The 16,385-nt window shown below is 64.2% G+C and overlaps 1 protein-coding gene across 3 annotated transcripts in view; it reads left to right on the forward strand.

Annotated features, from left to right (window-relative positions):
* Positions 1-9,689, forward strand: part of GRK5 (G protein-coupled receptor kinase 5) — a 186,836-nt gene extending 177,147 nt beyond the window's left edge. For all 3 annotated transcript variants that reach the window (XM_045854447.1, XM_045854448.1, XM_045854449.1), the window contains 7 exons: positions 1,536-1,573; positions 3,375-3,464; positions 3,660-3,868; positions 6,472-6,609; positions 7,611-7,748; positions 8,289-8,420; positions 9,007-9,689. In XM_045854447.1, coding sequence (XP_045710403.1) covers positions 1,536-1,573; positions 3,375-3,464; positions 3,660-3,868; positions 6,472-6,609; positions 7,611-7,748; positions 8,289-8,420; positions 9,007-9,105 — 844 coding nt within the window. In that variant the 3' untranslated portion in view covers positions 9,106-9,689. The remainder of the gene's footprint in view (positions 1-1,535; positions 1,574-3,374; positions 3,465-3,659; positions 3,869-6,471; positions 6,610-7,610; positions 7,749-8,288; positions 8,421-9,006) is intronic.
* The last annotated feature ends 6,696 nt before the right edge of the window (positions 9,690-16,385 follow it).

Consider the following 16,385-nt stretch of genomic DNA (forward strand, 5'->3'; position numbering starts at 1 on the left):
TTTGACCGTAAGGCTCTAAGTGTCAGTAGTTTCTTCTGTCGAGTTGCCACTGTAATTCTCACTAGTAGATCCCACTTCTAATGGCACCCCTGGGGTCTTTACCCCTGGAGCAGGGCACCCTCGGAGTCAATCTCTGTCTTTTGGGGGCAGAGCCGCTGAGAGGGGGCAGGTGGGAGGGGGCACCCCAGAGGCAGGCAGGGTGTCTGGATGTTAGGGACCTGGAACCCACACTCCTGAAACTGCCGGCAAGCAGGGCTCTCCTGGGCAGCCCCCACGGACCCCCCAGGCACACACAGCCCGGTTTGGAGACCTCTGCCACGGAGCTCCTGGTGGAGATTGTCCTGGGAGACCAAGAAGGTTTCGGAAACAGGAAGGGAGGCCCGGATGTCATGCCCTTCCCTCTACACCCCCTCCCCAGCTGTGCTTCGGTCTGGGTGTCATTCAAGGGAGAAGAGAGTCCGAACAGTTTTCCTAAGGGTTGGAAAAACCATCCTCCATTTGACTGCCTTTCAGTTAAAAAGGGGGGTGGGGCAGTTTTCCAAGTTCAAGCTTGACCACTGGCCGTGGCCTCTTGCGGGCCCGGTTCCAGCCTGTGCCCACTGGCCAGTTCGTTTGTTGACACACGGGTGCTTGCTTGTCTTTGGAATTGTCAACACATCAAAGAACGCAAAATAAGTAACAACAGCAAAAAAAAGTATGTTGCAATGAATGACCACGTACAAGCCCCAGCGAGCGCCTTGGCAGATGGCCCGCTGCGTCTGGGCGCTGTACCCTCTCCCCAGGGCCAGCTGCTGGCAGGTAGGTGAGCGAAGCCCGTTGGCTGAGAACCGGTCCTCAATCCAGAGCCCAGCGCCTTACCTGAGCTGCACACCGTCCTGCTGGCTGTTCGTCTACCCCTGGGGGACCCTCCCCTAGTAAAACCAGACACTTCTGCTGCCTCTTCCCCCTGCCGGGCATGGACAGGTTCCCTTCCCTGAGAGCATGACTGTGCCATCAGAGAGAAGGCAGACATTAGGGGTAGGGGGAGGTGGCCACACCTACAGCTGTGCCTTCTGGCTGTGCTTTCTTCCAGGCTGTAGCTCGGCTGGCTCCTGGGGGGCCCACACTGAGAGGGTCCTTCTCCTGGGGGCGGCCACCCTCCTCGCCACAATTTCCTGTCCCAGTTCTACAGCCAGTGCTTTGTTCTCAGTCACTTCTGTTCCTCTATTCCCAGGCCCTTCTCTGCCTTCAGGGCATCCCAGGGCATCCTGAGACCTCAGGGTCTCCCCAGCCCTGGAGGGGTGTGTCGCCCCCCCCCCCCAGCCAGAGGTATCCCCTGCCCTATGGACAGGAGGCAGCACCAGTCTTCACCTAACCTCCTTCCTAGTCGCTCCCCAGGGTCGAGAAGATGCTGGTGGCAAACAGTGGGAGGACAGAAATCAGCCCAAGATTGTCTCGGCCTGGAGACCAACAGCTTCAGGCCCACGGGGCTCCAGCCAGACTCCAGGGTGCCTTTGAATGCCCACACTCACATGCTTGTGGTCCTTCCCTTTCAGAGATTTGAAACCCGAAAACATCCTGTTAGACGATTACGGTAAGTCGGGGAGTGGTGCGGAAGGCCTTTTCCTACCCTGTAGCTGAGGCGAGCATCGCAACCCAAAGCAGAGGGCCTCTCAGAGACTCGGGCACTGACCCTGGGCCCGCGGGAGGGCAGGGGGAAGTAGAGGGAAGGACCCCCTCTTTGTCCTCAGCCCTGGGGACCTGGAGAGGGCCGTGGGTGTGGATGCAGCTCCCGCCTGGAGAAGAAGCAGTGTGGCTGGGCGGAGAGAGAGAGGAGAGAGAAACGAGGAGTGGAAGGGAGTGAGATGAGGGGCCCAGAATTTCAGAACCTCATTTTCCTTGTTTTCATTTCTTAAAGACTTTATTTAGACAGAGGGGAAGGGAGGGGGAAAGAGATGGAGAGAAACATCCATGTGTGATGGCCTCTCATGCACCCCCTACTGGGGACCTGACCTGGCCCGCAACCCAGGCGTGTGCCCCGATGGAGAATCGAACCAGCGATCCTCTGTTTTGCAGGCCAGAGCTCAGGCCACGGAGCCACACCAGCTGGGGCACATTTTTCTTACTTTTAAATGGAAACAATGAGTCTGGCCCCACCAGCTTCAGAGGGTAGGAGGTGGTGGTGAGGTTCTGACAGGATCACTGGAGGGGAAATGGTTCTGCCAGCCGCAGCCGGCCACAGAGGAGGCAGTAACTAGCATCCGTGCGTCCCCTCGCTGTTTCCTCGCACGGGTGACAAGGACGAGGACGGCCACAGCAGCCCCTCCCGACCTACAGCCTCTCGCACTGACCGGTGGGGAGTGGCTGGGGGGCGGGGGTACCAGGCTGGCGTGCTGTGCCCACTCTACAGACAAGATTGAGGCTCAGAGGGGCCAAGCTGCCAAGGTCACCCAGCAGTGTCAGTGGGGAGCCGAGACGGGAGACCGGGTCCCCTCAGCGCGCTGGTGGCCTGGCGATGCCACCACGCGCAGCTCCCACCCTGGCCGGTCTCAGTCCCCCGCCCACTGCTGACCTGCATCCCACGGCTGGGCTCCACGCGGTCCCATCCCCCTTCCTGCCTTCGTCAGGGGTTACTGAGCTGGGGGACACAGCCCCAACCCGGCCAGGGTCCCGCTCATTGGGCCTTGCCGCGGTCCAGGCCATGGGGGCCCTGGTATCTATCCACGGACGGGGAGTGTCCCCCCTGCAGGGTCAGATGTGGCATGACCCGCCCCCGCCCCTACCCCTGGGTGGGCCACCCGGCGAGACAGCACCCGGGCTGAGCGCCCAGCAAGGCCCCCGTCCCTGCCTCGGGTTCAGTCGGGGGGCCGGGAGCGCCACCCCAGCGCCGTCTCCAGGGCCCGGGCATCCTCCCGCCAAGTTTCTCCAGCGGCAGAAAACCACCTCCACGGGCCATCTGGGCAGGGCAGGAAGTTGCTTCCCAAACTGCTTTATGATTTTTCCCCTTAAGCAAATTGTTGCAAAATGTCAGGAGAATCTCACATTCTTTCCATGAAGCAATCCCAGCCTCGGGCCAAGGCGTTTTAAACTCCGTGACCTCAGCCTTCCAAGAAGCCCATTAGAGAGCGTTTCATGTGAGGCAGGCCGGCCGCCGTCCAGCCGCACGCAGGCGTCCCCTCGCATCTGACGTCCCTCTCCCGGGGGGCAGCGATTTCCCCGCAGCCTGGGGCACCTGGGCTCTCCCCGGGGGCCCCCCTTCACGGGACAGATGAGCACTCAGAGTCCTGGGGCCTGGCCTGGTGCGCGTGGCCCGTCTGTGCCCCTGCCCAGGGCGGGTGGGCCGCGTCCGACGGCCGTCCTGGGCCCTGCTGACCCTCCGCTCCCCCCCCCCCCAGGCCACATCAGGATCTCCGACCTGGGCCTGGCCGTGAAGATCCCCGAGGGGGACCTGATCCGAGGCCGGGTGGGCACCGTCGGCTACATGGGTGAGTGTGGGCGCGGCCCCCCTCGGGCCCACCCCTCGGAGTCCCTGGCCCCTTTGGGGGACTCTCATCAGAAGTAGGGGCTCGGTGGGGGGCGGGAGATCTTAACCAGCAGAGGGGGCCATTGGGGCCCCAGGGTGTCACCTGGCTACACCGAGCTCTCTCTCACCTCTCCTCACGCCCCTTGTCTGCCCCCAGCTCCCGAGGTCCTGAACAACCAGAGATACGGCCTGAGCCCCGACTACTGGGGCCTGGGCTGCCTCATCTACGAGATGATTGAGGGTCAGTCCCCGTTCCGGGGCCGCAAGGAGAAGGTGAAGCGGGAGGAGGTGGACCGCCGGGTCCTGGAGACGGAGGAGGCGTACTCCCACAAGTTCTCCGAGGAGGCCAAGTCCATCTGCAAGATGGTGAGCTGCTGGCGATCCAGACGCTGTCCTCGGGCCCCCGTCCAGCGGAGGCTCCCCTCCCCCACCCCCTCCCAGCTGAGCAAACGGGCCGGGCCGAGGAGGACAGAGCCAGGGTGCACTGGGGCGTGGGCGGCCAGAGGAGCCGGTGCTGCTTGCTGTGCGCTGGAGGAAGCCTGGGGCGGGGGCTGGCGGCCCCTGGCAAGGGGAGGGGGCTGAGCCGAACAGTGTGGCGCCCTCACATCCAGCTTTGTGGGGGCAGTCAGCACAGGGGAGAAAGAGGTTGATCGCAGCTGATCCCCACGTTACAAGGGGGTCTTGGGCCAAGCCCCTACCTTGGCCTCGGGCCTCCTGCTCCTCCCAGCTCTGTACCCTGCGCACTGGCTCGAAGCAATGACGTTGTCAGTCTCTGAACACCTTATACCGAGTTTTCTGTCCACTGAATGGAATGCCAGGCACACCTGCATGGGAGCGTCTGTGGACTGTGAGAGTGCCCCGTCCAGGCAGGCGCATGTGGGAGTGACACTCAGGTGGTGGCTGGGGCCGACCCCTGGACCACAGCCGTGCCCTTGCCCCTCAGCCCAAGCGGGCCCACGCCTGGCCAGGGGCCCTGTGGGGGAACGGCCACTCTGCTCCTGCTCTCAGGCTCCCGAGCCCTGCCGTGCCCCTTGGGGACAGGAGGGCCCGAGTGTGCACCTCTGCACACCCACGAGCCCACAGACTTCCTCTCCCGGTGCTGCTGCACCCAGAGCGGCCAGCGGTCAGTGGTCAGGCTGGACGTCCGCCTCTGAATCACGTGCCTGAGCGAGTGCGCCGGCGTGCGGCGTGTGGCGAGGTGCAGGCCCCGGGGCCGATGAGGAGCCGCAGCTTCCGCCGAGCGGCCCGAGAACCCTCCGGAGTGGCTCCTCCTCCCCAGCAGGCCCCTCCCCTGGGCCCCCCACGTGCTGCCAGACCGCTTCCGCTCCAGCTTCGGCCTGGTGTCCCAGAGCTCTGGGAGGAAAGATTAGGGCTAGATCTGCCCTGCGACCGCCTCCAGAGAAGGGGGACATGGCTCTGTCACTGGTGTGTGCGAGAGGCGCGGGCGGAAGGATGCGGGCACACGTGCAAAGGCACGCCCGAACCCCGGGGCCTGGGGCCAGCTGCGGCCGGGCGCCTGCCCACACGCCCGGGGCCTCCAGGAGAACAGGTCATCGAAGCCGTGACTTGGTCGGGGGGTTAGGGAGAGGTTCTCTCTCCAGTGGACCACAGAGGGTGGGAGGGAGGTCAGAGCACCACCAGACGCCCCAGGCCAGGGTCGGGGATTCGGATAGGCAGGTCCTGAGAGACCCCAACAGGGGCACAGAGGTGCTAAGAGGACAGAAAGGCACAGGGGGCCCCCTCCTCGCCGGCCGCTCCGGCACCCTTGGCGGCACGGCACCAGGGCGCTGCTGTGCCTCTGCTGCCCCCTGCTGGTTACTGAGAGAAAGGCGGCGGCCAAACCTCAGGACCCAGCGAACCTGGGCTCTTGGGTGCCAAGTGTCAGACCAACATCCCCTAGTCCTGGTTTGCTGGAAGAAGAGCCAGCAGTCCTGGGACTCTGGTCCTGGGCTTCTTCTGTGTCCGTCGCCGCAGTCCATTCGGTCCGGCCGCCAGGCTCGCCCTGCCCCCTCCAGCGGGCACTAGCTCAGGGCACAGCAGGGCGGAGGGAGCCCCTGGGGGCCCCCCTGAGCAGCTCCAGCCCCGCCTGCCTGCGAAGGGCTCTGCGCACACAGCCGGGAAGCCGGCCCCTGGCCCCCAGATTCCGCCCTTCACTCCATCTTGGCGGCCTCAAGGCCTTTCCCGCCGTCCCCGGGGTCCAGAAATGCATGCACCTCACCGCCCTGCCCCTGGGTCCATTCTGTGAGCCCACACCTCAGCACCCTCTTCCTCCGGCCCCTGCAGAGTCTCAGCTCCCCAGTCCTTGCCCACCCCCTCTAGCTCCCTCCTTCTGCCCCTTCTGCCTCCCTGACCCACAAGCAGGCTCGTAGCCAGCTCGCCTTCCTCCGGCCCCATGGTGTCGCATCTGTTGCCTGGAGGGGCCCCTGAACCTGATTTTACTGGGGCCAGACGCTCGCTGTCCTCCCCCGCCCCCGCCCCTCCCCTCCCCCCACAGCGTTTGCACCCGGGTCCGAGTCTACAGTGTGCTGCGGGTTGAGTTAATGGACCAGAGACCCGCAGCCAGAGCCCGTTGTAAGTTACCTGTGGCGGAAGGGAACACTGGTTCAGCAGGCCCCCATGGGTGCCCAGTGGGCACCCAGTATGCACCCGGTACCGGGCACGTGGCCAAGGGGAGATGCAGATGGAGCTTGCGCCCCCAGGGGCTCCCTGCACACACGTATGCCGGGAGCTGGGGGCCCCAAAGCCCACGGCGGCTCAGGAGGTGGCCCTGAGACAGGGCCTGACAGGGCCAGGCAGCGTCTCTCGGGGGCCCGGGGGGCCCGGGGGGCCCAGGCTGGAGAGGGCTGGAGGAGGCACATCCACGAGTCTCGGGGACGCACCTGTGACGGGGAGACGGCCACAGGCCCACCCTCTCCCGGAGGAGGACGGGCCCGCCAGGCGCGGCCTCATGGGGCTCTGTCTCGTCACAGCTACTCACCAAAGACCCAAAGCAGAGGCTGGGCTGCCGGGAGGAAGGGGCCGCAGAGGTCAAGCGACACCCCTTCTTCAGGAACATGAACTTCAAGCGCTTGGAAGCCGGGATGATGGACCCTCCCTTCGTTCCCGACGTGAGTGGCCTCCCCAGCCCGGGCTGAGCCTGTGCCGGGGTCTCAGCCTGGACTTGGCTGAGCGTCCTTTCTGGGCCCGGAGCCGGGGGCCCCGGAGATCCATGGGCAGGAGGTGGCCTCTGCCCTGCAGGAGCCACCTGCCCAGACCTGTCACCAGGGCCAGGGGGTCCCCTGCATCCATCCTGGAGTCATGTCCTCTTTGGGGGCCTCGTCTTCAGAGCCCCTGGGAGGCTCCCCGTGACTCTCGACTCCCCGAGGGCAGGGCCCTGCGGGGCTCACCTCTGTGAGCCCCGGCACAGAGGGCCCCCAGCATGCGTCTGGTGAGCGAGTGAGACCAGAGACACAGCAGCAGCAGCTCGCAGTGGCCCCACGGCCCAGGTGCTGCTGTGTCCCGTTGGGCAGGCGAGGAGACAGGCCTACAGGGGTAGCTGACGTTTCCAAAGTCCCTACGCACCACAGCTGGGACCCCAGCCCGGGCCTGTCTGGCGGCAGAGCCTGGGTGCCGAGCCCCTCTGCGCCCCATAATGTGAGAGGGGCGGGGGAGGTCCCTCTGGGACACTCTCCCTGGCTGGCCTGGCCCTGGGGACCAGCATTCACTTTCTCTAAGGGGGGGTGGGCCCGAGGCCCCATGCTGCCCACCCCCGTTTAGGCGGAGATGACTTTGGAAACATCTCCACCATCCCCATCCCGTGGGCTTTAGGGGAGCAGAGACCACCTGACTGGGAAGTGGGGATCCCCGGAGGTGCCCAGGAGTGTGAGCTTGGAGATGGGGTGCCTTGCAGCGTGGGTGAGGGCAGCAGGGGGCCTGGACACCCCGAGCTCACGCTCCACCGCGCCACCCTGGCTGGGGTCCTGCTGGCTGACCCGAGACAGGCCAGCACAGGTTTCGGGGGGTGGGGCGGCCCCGGGCAGGCCCTCTGCTTCCCCCATCGACACCCCGGGCCTGGCGGGGACCTTGGAGCTGAGGACAGGGCCCCTCTGACCGAGCGCCCCACCCCCAGCCCCGCGCCGTGTACTGTAAGGACGTGCTGGACATCGAGCAGTTCTCCACCGTGAAGGGCGTCAACCTGGACCACACGGACGACGACTTCTACTCTAAGTTCTCCACCGGCTCCGTGCCCATCCCGTGGCAGAGCGAGGTGAGCGGGGCGGGGCAGGTGCGCGGGGTCAGGAGTCCCTGCGGCCCGCTGGGGCCGCGTGGGGTGGGGTCGGAAGAGGGAAGACCAGCGGGACAGGAGTGGCTGGTCCAGGTGCCTCTGCTGGGGAGTCCGGCTGGGAGAGGAGGGAGATGGAGCCCTGGCTGGAGGCAGGCGGGGCTGCCCTGGCGCGGGAGCTGCATCCGTGGCCTGGAGACGATGGGGCGGGGCCGGAGCTGCAGCCGGCTTGGCGGGGGCTCCCCGGGCCTGGCCGGGGGGCGTGGGTGCGTGGGGAGGGCCCGGCTGTGGGCGCAGTGGTGGAGGCTCCTGCCTTCTCGGGGAAGGGCACAGCCAGGCCGCCGGGGAAAGGCGGGCGCGGGCAGGAGCCGCCTGGGTCTGGGCCCCGGTGAGACCCAGGGCGGTGGAGGACTTGGTGGGACCTGACTCCGGGCAGTGTGGGCGCAGGGCTGGGAGCCCGGACGCCTTTCCGCCCCACCACGGCCGCGGCCCTCACGTGCCCGGGGGTGCGCTCCGCCCCTGCAGATGATAGAAACGGAGTGCTTTAAGGAGCTGAATGTGTTCGGACCCAACGGTGCCCTCCCGCCGGACCTGAACAGAAGTCACCCGCCGGAACCACCCAAGAAAGGGCTGCTCCAGAGAATCTTCAAGCGTCAGGTGAGACCCCGCCGCCACCGCGCCCGCGGTCCTGGCCGCCACCCTGGCACCGGGCCCAGGCACGCCCACCGTGGAGACCCGAGCTGCAGCGGCCCACCTCCGTCGGGGGGCTCCCAGACTGGGGTCGGCAGCAGCCTGGAGGGGACAGGCAGCCTGTCTGAGGCCCCTGGCTGAGGGGACCCCGGGGTGGAAGAGGCAGGGCCGGCCCCAAGTAGACCTTCCTCAGGGTCTCCCCCCGGGGCATCACTGACGTTTTGGGTCAGTTCTTTCCGATGGGGCAGGGGGTGCCGTGAGCCACATGCCACTTAGCTGCCTCTCTGGCCTCCACGTGCCCGGAGCACCCCACTGCCTGCCTCACTCCTGCGGCAGAATGTCCCCAGACAGGGGGACATTCCCGGGACGGGGGGCAACACACCCAGAGAGAGGGGCGGCGCTGGCTGCCCAGGTCTGCAGGGGAGGGCGCTCGACTCCCAGGCCCCTGTGTGCGGCCGCCAGCCCCTGGGGTGCCCGGGTCGCAGGCCCGGACCCCACACGGACTGACTCGCTTTCTCTCCCCCTCTATCTCCCCGCGCCCCCCACCCCGCAGCATCAGAACAGTGCCAAGAGTTCGCCCAATTCCAAGACCAGTTATAACCACCACATAAATTCAAACCATGTCAGCTCTAACTCCACCGGAAGCAGCTAGTGGCAGCGTGGCCTGGACGTCCACCGTGGGACCGGCCTGGACCCTTGTCCTCAGACGCAGAACTCGTGGCCCGCGGAGCGCCTGCTCCGGCTGGGCGGACGGGGGAGCCCCCCGGGAGACGGGGAAGGGAGGAGGCCGCCGCCCCCTCCGCGCAGAGCCCCGGGGCTCCTCCGAGAGGTTCCCACTCAGGTCTGGGGGTGCGGAGGCGGCCCCCAGCCCGGGGCGGACTGGCTTTGTCTCTGTCGAGTATCGCAATAGAAGTCCAGCCGGATACGACGACGTGCACGTATTTTAATAGCGTCATACCTAGAACTGAATTTTGTCTTTATTATTTTTAAAGGAAAGTTTTGTAAATTTCTCTATCGTCTCAGTTTACATTTTGTATATTTGTATTTAAATGAAAGTCAGACTCTGAGGGTGTATATTTTCTGTGCAGCCACTGTCAAGCCATGCGTTTTCAGACATTTTAGAGGGGGCGGGGGGACTTACACCCCCCCAAAAAAATGTGACCCCAGACTTCCACAGCCTCAAATGAGAAAACGTTTTTATTAAATGTAGAAAATGATTCACATTTCACCTGTAAAGCACTGGTCGTATCCATCTCTATAACTTTTCCCTCCCGCGGACATCTCCCCGTGCTGACCTGCGAGAACCGGAATTAAATGCGCACAGGCGCCCCGGGGACCCTCCCCCCTCCAGCCCAGCCGCCACTCCGTCGGGGCGCGCCCTCTCCCGGTGGCGCTGCCGCCTCCCCTTCCTGCCGGGAGGTGGCCGCGTGCCGACCCGGGCGTCTTCAGCGCGGTGTTCTCTGGGCCTCTTTCCTTCCGGGCAGGCTAGGACTGCTCAAGCCGGTGTGTTGTCAAGAGGCACGTGTTTGGGGTGTTCGTTCTCCTCTGTCTTGAAGAGGTGCGTAGCGGTGATAAGGAGCAGTCCCAGAGCCCCCAGCGCCCCGAACCTTCGTGGCCCACGGGAGCGTTGGAGCGGGGTCCGTGGGTCACCCGGAGTGAGTCTGTGGAGGGGGAGGGGCCTGCCCAGGGAAGCCGGGCACGAACTTGAAGTGTGCACAGGGTCACGGGGCCTCGAGAGCTGCCCAGGGCCGCCACAGACTCGCTGTCCCCAGGGTGGGGGGGGGCAGGGGCAGAGCCGGCTCTTCGAGCAGATGGGATGCCCAAGGAGAGGCCCAGCCACCGAAGAAGCTCAGGATGAGCTCCTTGTCACCTGTCGGGAGAGGAGGGGCGGAGGCCACCTCCTGCTGCGACCCCCATCTCTGGGGCACGTGCAGCCCCAGGAGGACTCGGGGCCTTGCCAGACCAGGGCCTCTGCGTGCAGCCCCTCACCAGCACAGCACGGCCGTCCGGCCCTAGGGAGCCCCTGGCCGCCCCCTGCCGTCTCCAAAAGGTGACAGGAGCCAGTCTGCCGCCGCGGCTCCTCTGGGACAGGGAGAGCCCCCGCCCGGCCCCGCTGTCCGGCCTGACGGGGTCCCAGAGACCCAGTCGGCCTCAGTCGGACCTGGCCTCGGCCCCCGGGCTGCTGCCGGGGCTGCTCCGGGGGAGGGCCCTGCGCCAGCATCCCCACCCCAGCCTGGACAGCTGCACCCCTCACAGGCCCTGCAGGTCCTTCTGACACAGGGGGTGAGCGCCACTGCCTCGGCCACCAGTGGGCCTGCAGCTGTGCCCGGCCCAGACGCGGCTGCAGGTGGGGCCCAGGCCACCGTGAGGCGGGAGGAAGGGGCGAGCACGTCAGCCTTGGGACTGTTCCTGAAAGTCGCCCATGACCCCAGGGCCCTGCTGCTCGGAAGGGGCCTGACCTTGGGGACTCGCCGTGTTGGGGCGATTTGACAAACAAGTGGGGGAGAAGGGACAGTCGGCTCCCCTCAAACCCCGTTAGTGCTCAGTATTCTCTCCTTCGAGACCCACTCTCGTCTCGAGAGGCTGCTCCCGTGACCCTGCTTGGGCTGCATACAAGATAAATACAAATGGCTAACATTCAGTCTTTGCCAAGAAGCGGAAAGCCCTTTGACCAGTATTTTAAGGTCCCCAAGCTCTTCGTGACCGTCCTTTCTTTGTGACAAGGTCAGTCATCTTCCTGGGACAGTCACCAGCCCAAGTCACAATGCTTCTGTCCAGAAGTTTCCTTTATTTCACCCAGTTCACGGCAGCCTAACCCTCGCCGATCGGACGGGTGTGGACGGGCCAGCCTCTCTCTATACCTCAGGGCCCGGCGCCCTGTCCACCGCAGAAGGAAAGGGCCCTGAAGGCGCAGGAAAGAGGCGTGAATCTGCTGAGTGTGTCCGCGTGGTGAGAGCTCTGGACACAGTGCTGGGGCCTCCCTTCACATTCTCCGGTCCCCGGCGAGTGCCCACAGGACCCGGGGACGGAATCACTGGCCTTTTCAGGCTTCCTCTTCCTTTGGGCCCCTTGCTTCTCCCGGGAGAAGGGAAGGCTTAGTTTGGAACACTGCCTGAAGATCGGCCCTCCTCCCACCGCGTCCCCGAGTCCCCACGGGTCCCGCCCCCAACCCTTCTGCCGCCCCCCCTCCACCCCCGCCCCCACTGCTTCTGTTCCCACTTGTGTCCTGAAGCTGCATTTTTTTAAGAGGTATTTTTTGATTAAAGAAAAACACCACCTTCCCACCCACCCACCTGCCCGGGGTGAGGCCTCCTTGGACGGAGTGGGTTTAAATCTCTTTTACAGCCTTTGAGCTCCTCCCAGAAGAGCCCTCCTTCCTCCGGGAGTGACATCGTCTCACCGGACGTGCGCTGACTTGGGTGCCTTCGAGGCGAGGCACGGGGTCTTGCGGCAGCGTCTCTGCTTCCGCCCCTGGCGGGGCAGGGGAGGTCTCCGCCAGGGTCAGAGTACTGGCTCAGCCCACCCGGGGCTCTCCTGGCCTCCCCCATGGTCGCCCCCATGGCCTCCCCCATGGCCTCACGGAGACTGGCCCCACCGTCGCAGAGGAGGGCCCTACATCCCTCCTCAGCGCTGTCTCTACTCTCTCCAGGCCAGGAGCACTGCCCTCTACACCGTGCACTTCAAGCGCCACGCACCACAAGACAGCACCATGCCGCTGTGTCTCTGGCAGCGCAGGCAGGCTCGCCTGTCCCCGGAACGCACTGCCCTGGCCACTGGAGCACCTGGCCTGGGAGCCAGGGTCAGGGGGGAGGCCGGCCTGCAGGGGGAGAGCCGCGTGGCCTGGTCTCTCTCACACACACACACACACACACACACACACACACACACACACAAGCAGCCCTCCAGAGCACAAGGTGACTTCTGGCACAAGCAGACGTGAGCCGAGCAAGCCCTGGTGCGGCCGAGGGTCCGCCCTCCAGGAAGCCAGGGTCAGCCGGCCTCTGCAGGCGGCCCAGCGCACCAGGGGGCTCCCTATTCTCCCCTGCACCTGTCCTCTCCCAAAGGCTCGGGTCATCGGTGGTTTCCCACCGACCTTCTCGGGCGGGCTGCTGACCCAGACAGACCCCGACATGGAGGGAGCTGTGGCCACGTGGACAGCCGGGAGTCTGGGGGGGGCGGGGAACACCGGCGGGGCGACACCGGCTGCCCTGCCAGGCTGCTGCGTGCTCACAGACCCACGCGGGCACTTGCACCCTCCGTAGGGGGACCGCTCCCGGTTGTCTCCCGTCCCCACCCTCAGTGGCGGGACCCCCTCACCTTGTAGCCTTCGTTGCGGAAGGAGAGAGAGCGTTTGGAAGCGGCAGCGCTGCGCATCGTGAACGGTGGAGAGAGCGCTCGCGTCCTTCTGGCCCCGGCAGCCCAGCCTCCGAGGTCCCGCCGTGCGGGCCGGCCCTGCTGGGGCTCCCGGGGTCTGGTCTCGTCCGACTGTCAAGGCCGGTGCTGCGGACGGCGGTTGAGACATGTGCCCAGCTGGCCGTCCCTGCGAGGGGGAGACACTTCCCCAAAGAAGCATCTAGATGCCTTTTCCGGCCCATTGATACGTCGTCTTTTGTAATAGATTAAAAACAACTGTTCTCGATTTAGAAGAGTGTAGTGGCTGCTGGTAGTGTTAAAACAATCTTGTAGGCGGAGGCTTCTTTTCTGTGTTCCCCTCCAGGGAAATGTAACATTGGTGAGTGCAAACAGCTCCACCTGGGGGAGGGGAGGTCACTGCAGAGGGGACGGCTCTGTCTGCTGCTCTGAGTCTGTGTGTTCCATCCGACCTGTCGCAGGGCTGCTGTGTCCAGATCCAGCCACTGTCGGCTTTTCAAGAGAAATAAATTCCTTAATGAAAATAACCGTTTCTTCCCTTCCGCCGGGCTGTTGTTCTGTGCCTTCCGCGTATCACAGTTGCCCCCAAGACGCCAGTACCTGCCTTTGAGTCGACCCTTTCTGCAGGGTCAGCCCCACCCAAAGGTGGCCGGAACACTGGCCACCCCCCGCCCCGCCCTCTCACAGCCCATGTCCAGTGGGCAGAGCCTCAGGCTGTCACCTGAGCCCTCTCCAGGTCGGTTGGCTTCTGAGCCCAAACCCGGGGTGGGGGGGGCCCAGGAGCACCCCAGCCACGGGGCCCCAAGCCAGAGCCAGGAGAAGGCAGCACTGGCACCCCGACATCCCGCAGGGCATTCGCACCCCTGCCCGGCGTGTCTCACGTGACAGAGGTCATGACTCTGAGGTGGGCTCTTCGGAGAGGGCTGTTCTGAGTGTCCGGCCTCCGCTGAGCCCATCACACGCTGGGACTGGGTCACCGGCAGGGAAGGACCCCTGAGTGCCTCAGAACCCGGAGCCCCAGCCTAGGGCCTGAGAATTCTGCAGACCCCTCCCTCCTGCTGGGCTCCGTGGCCGCGTGGGCGAGGCCCCGGGCTCCTGGGCTCCTGGGCTCCTGGGCTCCTGGGCTCTGACAGCCCCCTTCTGACTGTGCAACCTTGAGCGGTCCCTCCACTCGCAGCCTCGGTGTCTTGGTGAGACAGGACAGCACCCGCCTAGAGGCTGTCTCTGCAGGGGGCAGTCCTGCTGGTTGCCTCTGGGCCCCCTTCCATCTTTGACCTCAGGACGGGGCGGGGTCCTAGGCCCACACTCCTGCCCACAACCCAGCCCCGGGAGCACGAGGCATTCCCAGCAGGCCCTGGGTGAGGCAGCGCCCAGGCTGGGGGCCTGTTTCTGCCGGACTCCTGGCCCGGGGGGCGAGAGGGGGGAGACGCCGCACAGGATTGGAGGAATCGCATCCATTTCCGCCCCGAGGCTCCCAGAAGCAGAGCCCGGATTTCCCAATTAGAGAAAGGGGTGAGGAGGGTTCTGCGTGTCGGGAGACTCTGGAATTAGAGAGAGAGAAAGGGGCTGGTTAAGCCAAAGGCTTGCAAGAGAGGCAGGAGTCTCGCGGAACTCCAAATCTGAAACATAAGGCGGGACCTCTGGAAGTCTGGCCCCGCCTCCAAGGTGGCCTTGGAGGCCCGGCCCCTCACACCATCCAGGACACCCCCCCCCGCCCCCTCCCTGTGTGACAGGTCCCCTCCCCTCTGGTTGGGCTGTCGGCTTCTCTTCCTGTGCTCACCTGTCTGCTTCCCCCAGGACCTCAAGAGCCTGCTCCTCGAATCCTGAGCACCTTGTCGTCTCCTGACCCCTCACGGCCTCCTTAGTTCTTGACCTTCCAGCCTCCGCTCCCACTGCCAGCGGCCCGGGCTCCCCACGTGTCCCCCTGAACCCTGGAGAGCTCACAGAAGAATGAGGCCGCTGGCACACGGCGGCTCTGTTTGGGCAGAAGCTTGGCCCCAGCACCATCCCACAGCGCTGGCAGCCCGCCCCTCAGTGCCCCGTCCTTGGCCCACTGCCCGCCACCCGCAGAGGCCGCCCCTGGTTCCCTGCCCCCTCCCCGTAATTCCTCCTTGCAGCCAAAGACTGGAGTCCAGTGGGGTTTCCTAATAGGAAGCTCATATTCATTTATCGTTTTTATTATTATTATTTTAAAATGTTGCTTCAATGTAACACAGGCCGATATAATATACGTAGGTTCCCAGGGTACTGCAAGTGTTCGCTGTCCCCGCCAGCCCCGCCCCACGCCCGGCCAGCCCACTGTACACTCTCGACCCCCAGAATGTAAGACATCTGTGTTGATTTAAGCCCCTGCGTTTGTGGTCGCCGTGACAGCAGCTGTAGAAAATACACGCAGCAACTGACGCTGGTCTGGCCGGTACGGGAACGGCGGCTTGGCGCGCACTCATATCGTGCTTTACTCTGCACCAAGCGTTTTGTGTCGGCGGCTCCCTAACCAGCCTGTAAATTATGTCAGGGTGTGAACCCCCTTTTAGTCTTCTCTTGGACCCCAGTGGTGCCTAGCACGCCATGTTAAAGAGAAAAAAGAAAAAAGAATCAATTTCGCAAGTTCAACATTTTCTCAGTCCTCATGTTTTTTTCTTGTTTATTTCCCTTCAGTTTTTTCTTGTTTATTTTCCTTCCCTGTGGGTTGTCAGCCAAGTTTCATTTGAAAACCCCTGCAGGCGTCCTTTATTTTTGTTTTTGCTTGTTTGTTTTCATTGTTGTTCAAGTACAGCTTTCTGCCTTTTACCCCATCCCGTCCTTTACACCAAAGGAAACAGACGCGGGAGCCGCTCTGCCCACACTTGGCCAGAGAGAAGGAAGCCGGGTTGGCCAGGGGTGGGGAGGGGTGCTGAGCCGAGGCAGCCGGTGCAAGACCAGGCTCTGCACCCCACTGACTGTGACCTTGGGCAGGTCACTTCCCCAAACGAAATGCCTTTCTCTGGAAGACTCAGCACAGCTGGCTCCACAAATGTTTCCTGAGCTCGCACTGTGGGCCAGGCACCGTCCCCGAACAAAGAGGGACACAAGGGGCAGAAGTCTCTGCTCTCGTGGGGCTCACCTCCCGGCAGGTGTGGAAAGGCACAGGAATAGATACATCCCGTGTCCATTCAACATGCCCAGGAGAAAGCGATGCAGCCGGGAGACAAACAAACGGCCTTTAATGGGTGAGTTCTTCGTGACCCATGGTAGGTGCATCCAGCATCGGAGAACACAACTCAGCAATGAAAAGGAAGGGATTGCCACCCACAGCAACGCGGGTGGGTCTCCAGGGAGTTACCCATCGTTCTCGGAATCTCTGAGTTGTAGAGGCAGGCGACAGGCGCGCAGCTGCCCGGGGTTCGGGGTGACGCCACAGGGCAGCGTGAGAGAGATCTTTGTGATGATGGGACAGTGCTATGTCTTGGGCGCAATGGCGGTCACGCAAAGCTGCACAAGCACAAAAATGGCATCGAGGCCTGGCGGGGGCTTGGTTGGTCGGAGCGTCATCCATACACCAAAAGCTTGAGGATTTGATTC

Source organism: Phyllostomus hastatus, unplaced genomic scaffold (assembly GCF_019186645.2).
Source record: "Phyllostomus hastatus isolate PE091 unplaced genomic scaffold, TTU_PhHast_1.1 phas_scaffold_1066, whole genome shotgun sequence".
NCBI classification, from domain to species: domain Eukaryota; kingdom Metazoa; phylum Chordata; class Mammalia; order Chiroptera; family Phyllostomidae; genus Phyllostomus; species Phyllostomus hastatus.